The sequence below is a fragment of the Grammomys surdaster genome, unplaced genomic scaffold (assembly GCF_004785775.1).
Source record: "Grammomys surdaster isolate TR1022 unplaced genomic scaffold, NIH_TR_1.0 251, whole genome shotgun sequence".
NCBI lineage: Eukaryota > Metazoa > Chordata > Mammalia > Rodentia > Muridae > Grammomys > Grammomys surdaster.
The window spans coordinates 1,959,797-1,978,848 of record NW_021604692.1 but is presented as its reverse complement, the minus strand read 5'-3'; the positions used below and the strand labels follow the sequence as shown (position 1 = coordinate 1,978,848).

Below are 19,052 nucleotides of genomic sequence, written 5' to 3'. Positions count from 1 at the left end.
TTGAGACAGGGTTTCTCTGTGAAATACTGGCTGTCTTAGAACTCCCTCTATAGACTAGGCTGGCCTTGAATTTAAGAGAGCTACCAGCCTCTAACTCCTGAGTGCTGGGATTAAAGGCATGTGCCACCACTGCCAGGCTGTGGTGGTTACAAAAAACCAAAACCAAACCAAACAAACCAAAAAAAACCCCCAAAGCCTATAATTTATTAAGAGTCACTACTAATTTGATTTGGGTTTTTAAGCCAAACACACTGAGAGTTAATGGGAGAAAGCTTTACAAATAGCTGAAACAAATTTAGCTTTCAGCTGCCTGGGTATTTAGACATCCTGGCGGAAGCCAAAGCAACAAGGGGAGCCCGATGCCCAGCTTGAGCCCTGGAAGGACTGCTTCCTGATCACACCCGAGATATCCTGGAATTCCCGGGCCATTTTATTACCATCTACCTGGACTGAGGCCCTGGGGAATCCTGCGGTTACCCTACACTCACCCTTTGCCACCATTCTGCCTCCTGGCTATGCCCTAAATGCATATTCTCCCCCAGAAGTGTCCCGCACCACACAGCTGGCTTCACCAACTGCACCGGCCATTTTGTGTCTCCTTCCAACTGACAGGCACACTCTCTTAAGCCTACACCTGGCTGTAGCTGAGTAAGCTACACGCTCTATAGCAGGCCTTCTTGTAGAAGCTGAGGATAGAGATTCAGGTAGTGTTTGACTCAATAAGCCAATTTCAAGAAACTTGCCCTACAAATTATGAAAATAATAACTGAGTGAGGATATTGATTTCAGCATGGTTTTTAGTGGCTAAGGACTAAAAACATATCATGGAGGTCTCTAAATTAGTGGCTCTCAAATTTTTAGTGGTCACCAGAATCACCAAGAGGACTTTTCAGAGCCCACCTTGAATTTCTGAAACTGCATTTCCTGAGAGTTCTGCCCTTTCAGAACTCGTGCCCTTAACAAACTCTGGGTACAGTGGGCCTGGCACTCACATCTGTAGTTCCAGCTCCAAGGAAGTTGAGGCAGGAAGAGTGTTGAGTTAGAGGCCATGCTGGGCTACCTACTGAGTACCAGGCCAGCCAGGGCAACATAGCAGTATCCAGCCTCATAAAATCAAAACCAAAACCCAACCCAAGGCTCCGAAAATCCAGATCTACTGACACACTTGGGTGTCCCAAGGAACAAAATCTCTACTGATGGGTAAATAAGACCCAGGCAACAAGAGCTGCTGCTACAGAGGCAGCAGGGGTGGGAGGGAGGTATTTGAATGCACCTCTGAGCCTTTGGATGGTGTACTAGGGACCAATCTCACTACAAAAAGGCAGAGGCGCTGTAAACAGAAAACAACTAATTCACTCTGCTAAAGAAAAACAAGCCACAGAGCAGCAGGTACCGAACAATCCCCTTTCTAGTGACAGACTACCTATGTGTACATACAAAAGCAAGGGTATATGTGTATACACAACAGAAAATGTTCTAAAAGGCAGGCTGGGATATAGCTTGGTGTTAAGAGCATAGGCTTAGCAGGAATGAGATCCTGGGTTAGATCCGGAGTGCCACAAAACTGAAAAAATTCTGGAAGGTTCCATAAATAGCCGTGTGCGTGCCTGTGTGTGCGCGTGTGTGCGTGTGTGTGTGATTTCCAAGGATTATTCTTTTATGCTCTGGCAGCTGCTTGAATGTTACACACGAGCAACAGTTTTCTAAGTACCCATTTAAAGTGTTAGCTCTAGCAGTCTTTTCTTCAGACAGGTTGTAGGTCCCTGAGCATCCTGTCACATAGCCCCCACGGCCCTCTCCTGAACTCCTGCCATACCTCTCACCACGCCCTCTTCTCAGTCTGATGACTCCTCACTCACATGGGCAGAGACAACTGTTGCCTCTTCCTGGATACAGCAGAAGTTGGCTGATCATACATTCTGGGTCTCATCCCAGCAGCCTCGAACCTCGCCCAGGACCTGACAACAGATGCCCAGGTCTGTTGGCTAAGAGATAGATTCTCCTTTGCTGAAGCAAAAGCCCAACAGACCTATCAGTCAGCTCCTGCTTGGCTAGAAGTTGCTCTCTCTAAAAGATACAGGTTTCCAACACCCATGCAGGGTGAATTCTTCTTAACACCCCCACAGGGTTCACCTCCTTTTGCCTAGGATTTCACAACATACTCAACTTTTACGGATGCTGTTGACCCCAGGGGAACTGTCCTTGAGTGCTCTCTCTCTCTCAGTAGGCTGTGGTGTCAAATACCAGTTGGAAGTGCCAGCTCCTGGGTCCCCGCTCTGCTCTCCTCTCTTGGACAAGGTGGACAAAGGAGTCATTTGGCTCTCATTGTATCTCAGGTCAAAACACTATTTGTGTGTCTTCAGTGGCATCTGTACCAAGAATGGTGGCCTGGTCTAGAAGTGGGGCCACCTGATGCATTCTCTAGCTGCCAAGGGGACCTTCAGAAGGCATTCTTTGATCCTCAGGTCTTTTTTACAAACAGACATGACAGACTGGCTCTTGCCTGCTGCTGTGAGCATCAATGCAGGTAAAGGCTCCATAAGCTTAGAGCATTCTGGCTACGGGCTACTAACAAATGGGCAGGTCCTTTGTAGTCTAAACCATCTAAGAAAGCCTCCCGGTGGGCGATGCCTACAACAGATAAGAGGCATTATGGTTCCCTTTCTTCTATCCACACCCTCTGCTCCAGCTACACTAAGTCACCCGCTGTTTCCTCAAGTGCCTCCTTCCTTCTCACTCTGGTACCTTTCTTGCTTTCTCCAGCTTAAGAATGCCCTCTTCTGGCTGGAACTGTACATCTCAGCTGCTCAGCCACAGATGCTCTGCCTTTCTCTATAGCCCACCGCAGGGCTTGCCTTACCATCTTCCCGGACTCCTTGGTAACAGGGCTCTGACCCAGTCATCTTTGCCGCATCCCTCATCATTGATAACAGCTTGAGTACAAGAAACACTGCTGCCCAGAATTGTGTTTTCTGCAAAGACTGGTCCATGTGCAGAAGGCACCAAGGAGAACCATTTAGTCTAGGGGCTGCTCAGCATCATGCCATGCTGTTCTGCTTCTCTCTTGTCCTTATCTGTGTTTCAGAACTTGCCTGGGCACCAAGCAGCTGCCTGACCATACTGGTGGAGGCTAAGGACACACAAACTACGCTCAGAAGAGGCAGAGGAGCAAAGAAAAAGGGTCACACCCAGGTCTTTCAGCCAGACTGAGTCCCGACTGAGTGCCCTCTCTTTATCTGCCCAGAAAGGTCCAGCAGTAGGTTTCCTGTTTCTTGGACAGAAAGGTGGTATGTCCTCAGCCACACGGTGTTTTTAAGACTCTGAACTGAAGCAGTTTCAAAAGTGCCAGCTGCCTTGTGAGTCTGCCCTTTCTGGGGAAGGCAGCTTCCTCTCCAGGCCACCTTCAGGTTCCGTGGGGGAGGGGCAGTGGGGTGCCAGGAAGGGAGAAGCTGTTACTTTCTGTGGGCCTCAGAAGCTCAAGGGAGATTTGGGAGAGGGAGGTGGAAGGTTCTGGGGTCCCCCTGGACATGCAGAGACAGACGTCACGGAAGGCCAAGGACAGGGCTCACCCTATTCTCATTAACAGACCCAAAGTAGTTATTATCCAGCAGGTAGGCTCAATTTGCAAAGGGACTTGTCCTGGGGAGAAGGGCTACTCTGAGGTAGTCAGCCGCTGGGCGGTAAATAGGGTGAAGGAATCAACCAAACAAGCTTAAACCCGGGAGAACCAAGGTACCACACTTCAAATAGCTACATGGGTGGAACACGTTCTAAACAAAAGACAAGAAGCCGAGCTGGTGCTCTATTCCTCCGCCCCCTTTTCCCCCTGGGCAACTGGGTCTCTGTAACCTAGGTGCCCTAGAATTTTTGATTCTCCTGTCTCAGCTCCCTGAGTGCTAGGCTTTATGGCATGATAGCAGGCTTCTATTTTATTTAAAAAACTTTACATTTACTTATTTAGTGTGATCGTGATGAGGTCAGAAAATAACATGCAGTAGTTGGGATATCTCCTTCCACCATTTGCTTCCCTGGGATTTAACTGAAATCATCAGGCTTGGCAGCAAGTGCCTTTAACCGCCGCGCCACCTCCCCTCCCCTCCCCCGGATTTTGTTTTTAAGGCAGGGAGAGGGTCTGATCTAGGACTTCTTGGCGGGTATACTCGCAGCTGTGATTCCAGAGCGACAGAAATCAGAGCCTAGGGATGGATCTGGACGCTACAATTAACTGTGGGTGTGGCCAGGCATGGCTCCTTAACAGAGGATGACAAAAGATGGTGCCTTTCAGAGCCAACCTGTAAGGAACACTGAGGCTGATCCAAGCTATGGGATGGGGTGATTGCCCAGGGTGAGGTGCAAACACTTGGTTGCTTATTAGCTATAGCATCAGGTGGGGTTGGGCCCAGCAGGCTCAGAGTCAATGCCTGCCTTTGTGTCTGGGGTCTGGCCGACAGGGTTTCCAGCTGTGGCATGAAGCAGGGGTCTGGGGGAGGGGATAGGGCAGGGTCTGTCTGAGGACCGCTATCTGAGGACGAAACGAATTCCCGCTTCTGGGAGTGGCCATATCCTGGGACACCAAAGGCCAGCCACAGATGTGAACCCAGGTGGAGGGAATGGTGATCTATACCCGGGTGGGTGAGTGACGCGGGAGAAGGGGCAGCTATCTAGTTTTCGGGGACGGGTCCGTGGGGCCGTCGCCAGGATGGGAGTGGAAGGCGCTCGCTCTCGCCCTGACCCTACCTTGCCGCGGGCGCAGCGCACCGAGCGTAGAGCGCCGAAGAAGATGGGGAGCAGCGCCATGAGCAGGAGACTGCCATAGGCCAGCGCGATGCCCTCGGGCGTGGAGGGCGGCCGCGTCGTGACGTTGGGTGGGGTGCCAGCCTCGGCGCTGCCGTTGTGCGGGTCGCTGAGGGCTGAATCCATGGTGAGGCTGCGCTCGGGCTCCGACTCCAGCTCCGGCCGCCGCAGCACGAACGTAGATGGAGAAGAGGCACTGCGCGGAAAGCCACGTTCCCCTAAAGAAACAGGAAGTGACGTGCCTCTCTTGCCTTTCCGTGCCGCGCAGTGAACGCCCGCGCGTTCACGCTACCGCGCGCCCGATCGCCCTCTGGTGGCAGTGAGGGAGGGGCGGCATGTTGCTAAGCAACTTGAGGCCGACCTGTAAAGGAGCTCTGGACCACTATGGCTGTAATCCGTCCTGAGATTTGAGGACCTATCCCTTCGTCCTAGGCGATTTCTTCAATGCCAGGCTATCTACCTCTCCATAAATCCCCATCCTTCATCCAAGAAGTTATGCACGCATTCACCCGAAACCCAACTGTTCATTTGAGCCTTAAATATTAATTGGGGTGTCCCACTTACCCTTGTCACTCTCCTAGGGTCTGAGGACACTGAAGCGAACAAGCAAAGGTTTGTCCTATCATTCACGAAGCTTGAATTCGAGTGTGCAGGAGTTGGGAGGGGGAAGGCGGAGAGAGTAAAATGAACAAAATAAATTATGAAGTCTAAACTGTGATCTTTTAGAATAGCTTTAAAATATAAAGATGACAACATATCGGTATGAGTTAGAAAACATGTTAATGCAGATAAATTAGAGAAAAACAAAGCAAAATAGGATGGGTGTGTAAAAGGTTTGCAAATGTATTATGTGGTTATTATGTGCCAAGCAATAATAATCCTTACTACTCCATAACCTCACACAGTTTATAAACTCCGTGGCTCTTATCATAACTGGAAGGAACTATTTAAGGTACTTTTAGTATTTTTTTAAGAAAATAGGAAGTGTTATAAACCCATATGACAATAATCCAACAGCACAAAAGAGAATATGAAAGCAAGATTCTTTTTGAAGGTCCCCCCACCTCTCTTAAAGGAAGCTTCTCTTAGTTTTCATTTCATGTATGTGGATTTTTTGCCTACATTTATCTGTGCAGCACTTGCATGCCAGAAGAGAGAGTCAGATAACTGAAGTTACAGACAGTTGTGAGCCATCCCGTGAATCCTGGATTTTGAACCTTAGTCCTCTGAAGGTGCAGCCAGTGCTTTTAACTGCTGAGCTGTCTCTCTCCAACCTCAAAGCAGTCAATCTTAATTGTTTCTTGTGTATCATTTTTTGAAATATGATTTCATATAGCCGAGGCTGGCCCCTATTTTTGTAAGTAGTTGAGGATGATCTTAAACTTCTGATCCTCTTAAACACCCCAGGTCTGGGATTACAGGTGTACACCACTATTCTTTGAATACTCAATGTTAAGATTGACTCTAAGCTCTCATGCATGCTAGGCAACCCTACCAGCTGAGCTGCCGCCTTAGGCCCCTTGATGATCATTCTAGAACTTTTCTTGAGTTTATGAACACATACATTCATTTACTAATTCATTTAAATGAATCACAATTGCACACCTAGTATATAAGTGGTGTTATGCTCAGCTGTGGGATTCTAGTTGCTAAGAATGAAACACATACAGACTAGGCACTGAGTGGCTGGAGGGATCCATGGTAAGAGGCTGTTCGGGGGAAGCCCAATGTTGAAAGACGATGGGGAAACAGAACAAAGATAAGAATTCCAGGCAGAGTATAGTTTAGGTTGTTATATGTACATGTAATATATGTATTCTTTTAATATCCATTTTTTCTGCTGAATGGTACAGTGTATAAAGGCAGAAATAAGGTCACTAATATCCAGTGTTGAATTTCAAACACCTGAAATTGTGCTTGTAACATAGAGTGTATGGGGGGAGGCAGAGTACAGGATACCCCGGGCTGACCTCAAAAATGTGATTCCTTTGCCTCAGGTTTCTAAGTGCTGGGATTACAGGTTCGTGCCGCTTTGTGTGACTCTAGTCAATGAATAATTAAGTGAATATCTCATTTGAGTTTGAAAATACTTCTTTGATACCAATAGAAAATCTCTTGGGACTTCTGGTGATGCAATGTGGCCCTAGTCAAGGTCTATTGTGATAGGAAAAGAGAAAGTTGTGTCTTGCAGGTGCCTGGCTGGGATGAAGGCCCCCCACTCTGAGTCTGAGGATCCATGGTCCTCCAGTTCAAATCTAGTCAATTCTATCAAACAGGCTTAGTACACAGTAGCTGGCAGAAGAGAGATAGCTACGGAGCTCAGCTCCAGGGTGGCAGAGCAGGCAAAGTGAACTTGAAACTGAGATTTAGTAACTTGCCAAGAAGTATAGATGGTAAAAGAAAAAAAAATCAGATGACCTGCTTCAGGTTAGGAAGGTAACTCACACGAGACAATGGATTTTACTCTTATTTTTTTATGATCCCAATACTTTTTGCAAGGAGTGATTTGTCCTGTCTGACAGTTGACAAAACTGAGTCTCAGAGAGACAAAGTTGCCCATGCAGGTCACAGAGTCAGACACAGAAGAGTGGGACCTTGACTTAAGGTCTATAGGCCTTCAAAGTGTCTTTGGCAACAGCCCAGCTACACAGACGGCTAGGGAGGGTTACATGAGCCCAGCTATTGGTAATTCCATTGCAGAATGTTAACCAGGAGCCAGGCATGGTGTTTGGGGAGACGCTTCATCTGATAGTTTAGGACTGGAAATTGGAGAGAGTTTTATTTTTACTTTTATTTTTGCTTGTTGTTACTATGTAGCCTTGGATTGCCTAAAACTCAATTTGACCTGTCTGTCTGTGCTGCACACAGGGCCTAAGACTGTTTTGATTCCTGTTGGGCAGAGCCTTGGATTCAGTTAGGCCTATGAGGAATCTGGCCTCTCCCTTTACCTTCCTGGACAGGAAGTTGTGAACCAAGCTAGAAAGTTCAGGCAGCCACTTCCGAGGCTTCTGTGTGGACAGTTGGGTTCCTGGCTTGGCGATGCTATGTCTTGCTATTCCCTGGAGAGAGAGGTGAAAAAGTCAGAGGGAGGGAGAGGGAGGGAGGGAACTCCAAGGGGGAGTGTTCTATGTGGGATTACACCTTTGGAATATATGCTTGAGGTCAGAGTCTAGAGTGATTAGATTACCAAACATTTACTCTAAAGAAAGGTACAACCACAGCTCACTTCTCTATGAGCAGACCTCATATTCCCTATTCGTTCCTTATACATGTTCATCTGCATACACAAGGCATGAAAATGTCTTGTCCAATGTGCTTAAATGTACGTATACTTCCTCTAATAGCTAGTAAGGATCACCAGTGGGTATAAAATCATTTGGGGCAGATAGTCGAGGAACAGGATACTCATGGAGCCTTACAATGCCACCCTACAGATGACTCGCTAACTACTAAGCAACTACAAAGGAAGATGTGTCCTTCCAACAGAGTAGTAGGAGGGGCTAATGTGGGAGGAGTTAGGAGAGGAAGAGAAAAAAGGAAGAGGAGGAGCTAGAGAGAGGGCAGAGATGTAGGAAGATGGAGAACCACACAGGTATGGAGAGCAGTCGTGGGGAACAACTTATAAACTTATAATTAGGTTAGCTAATTGGGATACAACTCTCCTTGTATGGGCATCTTGTTATTAATCATTATCAAACATAGAAAGCCTTTGATTAATCTATAAGAATTAGAGTCTCATTCTCTCACTGAGCCCGCATGGATGGCGGAATGGTCTGGGCAATGCCCTGCCTTGCGGAGACAGTGTGGAAAATTGGCAGAGCCATTTCTCACGCTGGCATCTAGTGGGTGGCAGGGCTGGTGTTTCTGGTGGGCTGGTTCTAGCTGCAGTGCGCCCGTGGCCTCCGGCCAAGAAACATGGCGGCTGGGCTAGGCAGAGTCGCTGCAGCTTAGATAGTTGGCCTGAGCCAGAGGCCGATTTAAATAATTACCACAACAAAGTAGTCTCCATTAACCGAATGATCAAACTTAGTACAACCACACTGGAAGGAAGTGACAAGAAGCCGTGCAGTGTAGGGGGGCACATCACCTAGGTAGTGAGAAACGCACCATACTTACATGTTTCGCTTGTGTCTACTTATGGGGAGAGATCTGGAAAAGCCAAAACAATTCAGATCCTATAAGACATATTCTACATAACAAACTCATCCGTAAACAAGAAATAGTGGAGATTATTATAGATGGGAGAGACAGAAAAGAAGTAAAATCTAAAGTTGGGAGTCATGACATATGCCTATAATCCCAGTGATCTTAGCATTTGAGAAGTGGCTGGAGAGTCAGAAGTTCAAGGCCAGCCTTGAACTTGAGAGCTGGCTTTAGTACAAAACAGAACAAACGTTCTTCATCAGGTGAGACACCCTTGCTGGGATGCCAGTGCATTTTGCACTCTATGGTGCACACTAACACAATGTCCCTAGCCACTTACAGCAATCTGGTGGCCACTCCAGCTCTCAGGAGCAGGCTTAGTTCCTCTAGAATCTGTCAGGGATTCTCTGTCATTTTTGTCAAGGAAAACTGAAAATATGCAAGCAGGAATCCAGTTTGTATTTCCCCAATTCCCAACTGACAAAAAATAAAAGAAAAGAAAAAGAAAAGAAAAACTGAAGAATTCTTCAGACTGTCCCCAAACAATCTGAAAAAGAGAGTCCCATTCCCAGAGACACCTGCTCAGGAAAAGCAGTGAAAAGCCCATCCCTGGCAACTGGACCACAGGGATGACGGAACAAAGAGAACATACATCTACGCCTTTGAGTAATGTCCATGGTTTACTTTGATACTGTAGCATGTAAGACTGGGCAGGTATGCTTGTTCAGTTGGCTTGTTGACTAGGTTATGGCTACATACTTTAATAATACAATTCATATGTTGCTCCTTTTACTTATTGTGAAACATTTTGTTGTTGCTAAAGTCATAGAATCACCTCATGTTCTAACTGCTCACCACTGCCTTTGAGATTTACATCTTTGTACAGATCCTGTTTTTATGGGCATTTGATGGCTATGGGGTGGGGGGAACATGTTGTCATTCCTTGTTTCCTTTTAAAAGCAGTTAGTCTAAACACATTAAAGAATTCAACCTTGGAAGCCAGACATGGTGGCACATGACTTTATCCCAGCACTCAGGCAGAAGCAGAAGGCAGGGGACAGGGGGCAGGAGACAAGGATCAGGGGACAGAGGACAAGATGCAGGAGGCAGAGGCAGGAGAGGCATCTCTGTGAGTCTGAGGCCAGCCAAGGCTATGTATTAAGACTTTGTTTCAAAAAACAAAAACAAAAATAAAATAACCAACTATGAAACAACAACCCTCCCCCTCTTAAAAAAAATCAATTTTGAGGCTGGTGTGATGGCTCAGAGGCTAAGTGCACTTTCCTCTCATAGAGGGCAGGAGGTTTGTTCTCAGCATCTACGTTAATGGCTTCTAACCATCCATAAGGCCAGTTCCAGGGGATCTGATGTCCACTTCTAACCTCCTCAGGCACCAGACATGCATGTGGTACAATACATGTATGCAGGCAATAGAATTGCACACATAAAATAAATAAATATAAAAACAAGGCAACATTCAATCTTAGCTAGGTTTTGTGACTCCTGCCTTTAATCCCAGCATTCCAGAGGCAGAGGCATCGAAAATCTGACTGAAGGTCTGAGTGAATGCATAGTGTGTGCCGTGGACATGGCTTTGGTAAGGACCCCAATGCCTCATGGGAGTGGCAGGGACCCTTCTAGGGGAGACGCAGAGGGATGGCAAAGCCTTCCTTGGTCCTAATGTTAACAGTTGTGTGCAGACAATGTCCACAGCTTTCTTCCCCTGCTCTTTCTGCTCCTACTGGGGTTAGCTAAGCCTGCCTCCTGGTTCAGCTGTATATAATAGCAATGCTTCCTTGGTTATCTGTGTGAAATTACCCCTACTCCTTATTCTGTTAAAAACAATAACCCCATCCCTCTCTTCAACTATATATAATAAACACACTGAGCTTCTAGGACTCTGGGGTTCTCCAGTAGATACCCCAACCCTCTGGACCCCAGCTTTTCTGTGTGTTTCTTCTTTATGTCCTCATAGCCCCAGTCAGATCGGTCCCAGAAGATGTGCAGCAGGACACAGCAATACAACATGGTTTAATCATATTTATCTTTCATCCTTCCCCTAGAACCACCCCTGCATTTTTTTTTTTTCTGAGACAGAGTTTCTCTACATAGATCTGGCTGTCCTGGAACTCACTATGTAGATCAGGCTAGCCTTGAATTCCCAGAGATCCACCCACCCCTGCCTCCTAAGCACTGGGGTTGAGGGATGTACCACCATGCCCCATTTGCAAGTTGCTTTTACCCTCAATCCTAGAGAAATTCTCATAGAAGCCTACTAGGAGATATATTCATGATTTTATGTGTGTGTGTGTTTATGTGTGTCTGCGTGTGTAAGTGTGTGGGCCCAAGGGCAGTGGTGAGTAGCTAGTAAATCTAGTTGGGTGTGTCACTGAGGACTATGGACTGTTGGTGCAGGATGCCAAGAAGCAGCCAGAAGCCCTAAGGCAAGGCCGTTCTCAATTAGGGTGACCATCATTCTAGCTGGCTGGGCCATTGCTCTTATACGCTGTGTTCATGTCTAGCTGCTAATAGACTTCCTTTGGTTGTTATTGAACAGTATATGAGTTTGGATGATAATGTAGAGATGCTAGGTCAGATTCTCTAGCAACAGAGCCATGTGATTGTTGATGTTCTCAGGAAGAAGGGAAGGATGGAAGCAAGAGACAAAAGGCTTGCTGACTAGGAGGAGATGACACATGCCTGTAATCCCAGTACTCAGTAGGTGGAGGCAGGAAGATCAGAAGTTCAAGGCCATCCTTAACTACACAGGCAAATTTGAGGCCAGCCTGAGCCACATAGTATGTTCCAGGCCAGTCTTGGCCATGCATTGAGATAGTGTTTCAGAAAACAAACAAACAAACAAACAACAACAACAAAAAACCCAAACAACCAAACCAAACCCCAGTGTTTCCAAAATTATGAACAGAAGCAAAATACAATGGTGGGTGGGGAGGGGCTTGTGGAAAGTGGAGACAAAAGTCTACAGTTTAGAAACGAGCCAAGTGTGATGTGGTGAACGTGGTACATTCCTTGGCACACAGGAGGCAAAGACAGGTGGATCTCAGAGTTTGAAGCCAGCCTGGTCTACATAGTAAGTTCTAGGCCAGCCAGGACTGCACAGTGAGACCTTGTATAACAAAAAGAAAGGAAGCAAGAACTCCAACTCTTCTCTCTGCCCCTGACATTCAAAAAAGAAAATATTCGAGGACTTAAAAGAAAAAGTTGTCATCTTGGAGTTCCCATTTGCATCATTTATTTTATTTTTTTAATATTTCGACAGAATGCCTGACAAGCAGCAGCTTAGGGAAGGAGGGATAGGTCCGCTTCTGCTCACAGCTCACAGGTACAGCCCGTCCACACCGCAGCAGGAGTGGAGAGCACTCAGCTCCTTTTGTTCCCAGTCAGGAACCGAAGAGAGATGCATGCCAGGCCTCGGCTCACTTCCTCTTAGTTTGGATTTGGCCATGAGATGGTGCCACCTACACTCAGGGTGGGTCTTCCCTTCTGAGTGAAACCTCTCTGGAAATGACGTCACAGACTTTTTCAGAGGGGCCATTTCATGGTGATTCTAAATCTAGTCAAATCCATGATGAAAAACTAACCAGTGCGCTTTGCTCTCTGAGAGGTTATGATTGGGAAGTAGGGAGCCTGGGCTTCCGTTCAAAAGGGCAGAGGAGAGAGTGCATTGGCCTTAAATTCCTAAGAAGAAGTAGAGAATCAAACCCTTACACAGAGCAGGCAGGGCTGGAGCTGGGCCTCAGGACCCCCCCCCCCCCCCAGGCACCCAGGTGTCCACGATGCCAGGATCGTGTGTCTGCACCCCTGCTCTGGTCGCCATATTTATTCTCCTTCCCTAAAAACTCATGGACTACAAATGTCAGACCCCAGGATTTGAGTTGAGGGTCAGGGGAATTTCCAGGGTGCCCAGTTGGAAGTCCTTTGGGATGGGGAAGTCTAACAAGGCTGCGTCTGAGGTTGGGGATGACCCCAGCCATGTCAGATCCAACACAAGAGGCTGGAATTGTCAGCTGCGGTTGGGTAGCAGCCAGAGACAGCTCGATGCAGCCACCGGCAGCAGCTGCAGGCATTCCTTTACTGGAATTCTTGATTCGATACAGAAAAGCATTTCAGGACAAGTCAGTAGGAAGCAGAAATTGAGTTCATTAAGGGAGATTTTAGCATAGATGTAATAAGGGAGTTAGGAGAAATGCAGCACCAGGTGTGGGAAATGGCTTCCAGAGACAGACATCCGTTGTGTCTCAGCAGTAGCCATATGTACAGTTTGGGTGGCTTCTGAAGTTGCCTTGCTCCAAGGATCTCCAAGGAATCTTTAAAAAAAAAAATTCTTTTTTATTTTTTGGTTTTGTTTTTTTCGAGACAGGGTTTCTCTGTGTAGCCCTGGCTGTCCTGGAACTCACTCTGTAGACCAGGCTGTCCTCGAACTCAGAAATCTGCCTGCCTCTGTCTCCCAAGTGCTGGGATTAAAGGCGTGTGCCACCACCGCCCGGCCAAAAAGTTCTTTTTCTTAGCATCTGAAGAGATGGGTCAGTGGTTAAGAGCAGGTACTCTTCTTGCAGAAGAGTACATTCTATTCCCAGCACCAAGATTGGGTAGCTCAAAACCACATGTAACTCAGCTCCATTGGATCTGACGCTCTCTTCTGGCCTCCTCTGGCACCTGCACTTACATGCACATACCCCTACCACAGATGCAAAATTAAATAATAAAATTTTAGTTGAAAAAAAAATCTTTTTGGTAATGAGTTCATAGGGTAGTCTCTGAGCTGCACTGGCTAGGATTACAAGCAGCCAAGGCTTGTAATCAACAGCGGTGGATCTGGTGACACAGCCCCCTGATGGCCCTCCCTGGCAGCAGCCTGAGAAACTTTTAGAAACTTCTACTCCTGAAAAGTAGATTCCTGCCCACACTCACTGCAGAGAAGAATTTCAGACCTGGCTAGTGTAAGACAGAGTTGAAGTGTGTTAAAATAGGTGCTAGCACAGATTCCAAGTGGGGGTGGGGGTGGGGGGGTGACAAGGACTTACTGAAGGGTTGTGAGAAAAGGAGCCTGCAGTTATTTTCACTGTGGGTGTGGTGAGTGTGTAGGTGGCTCTGAGGTTTTTAAGTTCTATTAACTTGCAACCAGAGTCAAAGGTTAAAGGATTTCCTATTGTAAACAAGGTTTTATGTGGATGTACTGGGCAGTTGTTTCCCTTTAGGAATGGGAGTGGGGCAGGTTGTACACCCTTCTGACCCCAGTTTGTTCATTGTCTTTGACATTTTGTTAGCGATGTCTGTCTTTAGGAAGACGTTAGGAAAGCAGTGTCTCTGCCAGTAAATTTGGCTTTCTTGGGGGGGGGGGGAGGTGTCTGAAGTCTCCCGAGTGTCAGCAGGAAAGGAGTGATGGGTCTCTTCGGTTCCCTATGTCCCTTGTTGCCTGCCTTTCTTTCTTTCTTTCTTTCTTTCTTTCCTTCCTTCCTTCCTTCCTTCCTTCCTTCCTTCCTTCTTTCTTTTCTTTTCTTTTCTTTTCTTTTTTTTTTGTTTTGTTTTTCAAGACAGGGTTTCTCTGTGTAGCCCTGGCTGTCCTGGAACTCACTCTGTAGACCAGGCTAGCCTTGAACTCTCGAACTCAGAAATCCGCCTGCCTCTGCCTCCCAAGTGCTGGGATTAAAGGCGTGCGCCACCATTGCCCGGCTGCTATTTTAACTTTAAAAAATGATTTTTTTTTTGGTTCATTTTGAGACACAGCCCCACTATGTAGCCTTAAACAGTCTAGAATTCTCTATGTAGACCAGGATGGCCTTGAGCTCACAGACATGCTCCTGTCTCAGCCTCCTGAGTACTGGGGTTGAAGGCACGCTCTTTATTTTAAGATTCTTATTCTCTATAGAAAGAATATTTTCTCTGTGCTGCCAGCCTTACCAGCAAATGTTAATTGCTCAAGAATTCTTGCTTCTTAGCTGGTGAGCGGCTTCTCCAGCCTCTGGAGGGAAGGGATATTTTTCCTTCCTATGTCCCCTTAATTTCTCCATCTCTCCATCCTGCCTCAGAATCACAGTGCGTTAGTCATATACTTAGACTAACACACGCCAGGTTGGAAACATTCTCCTGGCACTGGTGATTTTCCTAGCGAGAGAATGCGTATAGGAAAATTCTTTGGTAACTGCTGGAGGGAGGGGAGACTCTGAATCTGTTGGCTGGCAGGGCTGAAATGGGAACTCTGCCTTGTAGTAGAGACAAACAGAAATTTCTGGAAAGGAGGAAATGGAGGGGCTGAAAAGATTGGGCTACTGAAGCACAGAGGAACCAGTGAGATGCCCTGGGAAGGGACTCCACTGCCGGGGGCGGGGGAGTATTTCCTGGTGGTGGTATATGTGTGTGTGTATGTGTGTGTTGTGTCTGTACATTTGTGTATGTGTATATATGTATGTATGTATGTATATATGTGTGTGTGTATGTGTAGTGTGTATGTGGTGTGTATGTGTGTGTATGTGTGTGGTATGTGTGGTACATGTGTGTGGTGTGTATGTGTACATGTTTGTATATGTATGTGGGGTGTGTGTGTGGTATGTATGTGTATATGTGTGTGCATGGTGTGAGTGGTGTGTATATATGTGCGTTTGTGTGCAATATGTGTGTGTGTGTGGTGTGAATGTGTGTGTTATGTGGTGTGTGTGGTATGTTTGTAAATGTGTGTTGTGTATGTGGTGTGTGTGTGTAGGGATGCCTTGTTCATGACATCCCGATTGTGAGCCTTCTTACAGCTTCTCCAACACCTCCAGTGCCCTGGTGGGAGCCGCCTGAGCACCTCAGTGCCTCCTTCCTCTAAGTGAGGAGCTTCACACAGAGGAGAAGGGATTCGGGAAGGAGAGGAAACTGTGTGTTCTGCTCAGTGAGCACATTGGCTGGGGCCAGAATGAAAGTGAATTAATAAAGGAAAGAACGAAAGCTGTGGCATCAGGGGCACTTATAAAAGCAGAATGGACACAAGACACAGGTAGGAAGAAAAGATGTCAGTGAACTTGCTGTTAGAATTCTTTTTTCTTTTTTCTTTTTTTTCGAGACAGGGTTTCTCTGTATAGCCCTGGCTATCCTAGAACTCACTCTGTAGACCAGGCTGGCCTCGAACTCAGAAATCCGCCTGCCTCTGCCTCCCAAGTGCTGGGATTAAAGGCATTCGCCACCACAGGCCGTTAGAATTCTTGTTTTTTGTTTTTTTGGTTTTTCGAGACAGGGTTTCTCTGTGTAGCCCGGGCTGTCCTGGAACTCACTCTGTAGACCAGGCTGGCCTCGAACTCAGAAATCCTCCTGCCTCTGCCTCCAAAGTGCTGGGATTAAAGGCGTGCGCCACCACCACCCGGCAAGGCCGTTAGAATTCTTAAGAAGTGGAGTGAGGGCAGGAGAGCCGGCTGGGCAGTTAGGAGTGTACTGCTCACCTACCACTCACATGGAGGCTCACAGCTGCCCGTTACTTCAGTCCCAGAGCACCTGATGCCCTCTTCTGCCCTCTGCAGATACCTGCACACGTGTGGTGCACATTCACACATGCAGGTACACACACATACATGTACACAGCAAAAGAATCTCAAGGCTGGAGAGGTGGATCGGCAGTAAGGGCACGTGCTGCTTTTGCAGAGGTCCTGGGTTCGATTCTCTGTGCTCACATGATGGCTCACAATTTTCTCCAGGTCCAGACATCTGACTTTTTTTTTTTTTTTGGCTTCTTTGGGCATTCATGTTGGGACACATATACATGCAGGCAAGGTACTCATATACATAAAATGAAATAAAATAAATCTTCAAAAACATAAAGAAGTAAAATTGGATGAAAAGAGTCCTCAGAGGATGTGAGAAGGATGGGGTGTGTCATCACACCTCCACTCTTCAGGGGCTTGCTATGTGGTTCTAGCTAGCCCTGAATCTTTGATCTCTTGCTTCAGCCTCTTGACTGTTGGAGCTGCGGGTGCGTGCCACCGTACCTGGCTGGGCTCTGCGCTACTGAAGTGGTGTTCTAGACAATGAACTACGTAAGAGTGAGGTGGGGAGTCCTTTTTTTTTTCGGCTTTTCGAGACAGGATTTCTCTGTGTAGCCCTGGCTGTCCTGGAACTCACTCTGTACACCAGGCTGGCCTCGAACTCAGAAATCCGCCTGCCTCTGCCTCCCAAGTGCTGGGAGTCCTTTCTAAATAAATGTCTGTCTAGAGTTCTTGGAGGCAGAGGCTCCCCTTGCTTGGTGTTTTCTTTTGCCAGCAGAGGGCAGTCGAGGCCAGTTAACAGATTTGGCCCCCCCAGGGGTGGCTCTTTGCAAGGTGGACCCAAGGGAAGGCCACACTTCGAGATGGAGAAGCCTGAGCCACAGGCCAGCTCTAAGACTGAGGCTCAGCTTTTGACTCTAGGCTGAATCTAGCCAGAGAAACCTGGGCCCGATCAAGCCCAGTGCTGCTGGTAAATCCAAGCCGCACAATCTCTCTGGGAATGTTTCAACAGCTTCCTCATTCCTCTCCTAGAGTCCTTCCCCGCATGTCCAGTGTGCTGTTAGAAACCTTTCAGTGGTCCTGCACTCCTGCAAGATGTGCTGCCTGGTTTGTCCCGCCAGATCAGGGTGAAGGGGAGCATGTAGCTCCTCTCGAGTGGAGCGGGTGCATGCCATTGTACCTGGTTGGGCTCTGGGCTGCTCAAGTGTTGTATTAGACAACGAACTAGTGAAAAGAAAACGTGAAACGCCGGGTGGTGGTGGTGCACGCCTTTAATCCCAGCACTTGGGAGGCCGAGGCAGGCAGATCTCTGAGTTCGAGGCCAGCCTGGTCTACAGAGTGAGTTCCTGGACAGCCAGGGCTACACAGAGAAACCCTGTTTTGAAAATAACCAAAAAAAACAACCAACCAACCAAACAAACAAACATGTGAAAGACCCAGCAATCTCGACCTTGGGCTGCATGGGTGTATGTGCACCATGTTCATGCCAGGTGCCTGAGAATATCAAAAGAGAGCATCAAACCCCATAGAGTTACTGATGGTTGTGAGTTGCTGTGCGGGTGCTGGGAACTGAACCCAGGTCCTCTGCAAGAGCACCACGTGTTTTTAACCACTGAAATAGTTCTCTAGTTCACTCCTACACAGCTGTGTTGCAGGGTACAGAATCACACAGGTTGGAGGTGGGAAGAGATTTTTTTGGGAGTCTCTGAGGTCCACAGGACAAGGTCCTCACTCTTTGGACTGATGATTGGTCCCTTTATGTCACCTCTGGCTTCTCTCTCTAGCCTGATCTCTCTTGTACCTAGACTTTCAGCTTGCAAAAACTACTCAATTAATGTAGTTTTCGTAATGTTAATGTAAAAACTCTGCAGTTAGTGAAATTCATTCATCCATTCATCCATTCATTTCTGTGTGTGGGTCATGTATGTCATGATGCATATAGGAAAGTCTTTGGGGTTGTTTTTTTCTTTTCATCTTTATTCATGTGATGCCTGCTCTTGATTGTCAGCCTGACTACATATAGACTTAACTAAAACCCAAGTCGCTGGGTATACCTGTGAGGGATTTTTTTTTTTTTGGTTTTTCGAGACAGGGTTTCTCTGTATAGCCCTGACTGTCCTGGAACTCACTCTGTAGACCAGGCTGGCCTCGAACTCAGAAATCCGCCTGCCTCTGCCTCCCAAGTGCTGGGATTAAAGGCGTGCGCCACCACCGCCCGGCTAGAGGGATTTTTTTCTTAAGTAAACATTAGAAGTGGGAAGACCCATTTTTAATCCAGATCTTCTGAGGTGGTAAGAGCCACCTTCAATCTGGGCCGTGCCTTCTGCTGGGAGTTCTTGCTGGCAAGTCCATTCTTTCACCGGCACGAGAGTCTACCTCTTCAGGATTCTGGCATATTCAGAAGAGCAGCTGAGCCATCCGGCCTTGTGCACTGAAAAACTACTGGATTCTTGGACCTTCCTTTGGTAGACAGCCATGGTTAAGCTAGCTTGACCACAGCCTGTAAGCCATTCTAATAAACCCCCTTTCTCTCTCTCTCTCTCTGTCTCTCTCTCTCTCTCTCTCTCTCTCCCTAGCTCTCTTTCTCTCTCTCTTGGTTCATTCTGTAAGTTCTGATCCTCTAGAGAACCCTGACTGATA

The 19,052-nt window shown here is 47.2% G+C and overlaps 1 protein-coding gene across 3 annotated transcripts in view; it reads right to left on the bottom strand.

The window, feature by feature from the left end:
• Hm13 (histocompatibility minor 13) overlaps positions 1-5,055 on the bottom strand; it is a 39,107-nt gene extending 34,052 nt beyond the window's left edge. For all 3 annotated transcript variants that reach the window (XR_003712351.1, XM_028775015.1, XM_028775014.1), the window contains exon 1: positions 4,738-5,055. Coding sequence is in view for 2 of the 3 variants with exons in the window: in XM_028775015.1 (XP_028630848.1) it covers positions 4,738-4,920 (183 nt within the window). In the remaining variant the exon portion in view is untranslated. The remainder of the gene's footprint in view (positions 1-4,737) is intronic.
• Between the last annotated feature and the right edge of the window lie 13,997 nt (positions 5,056-19,052).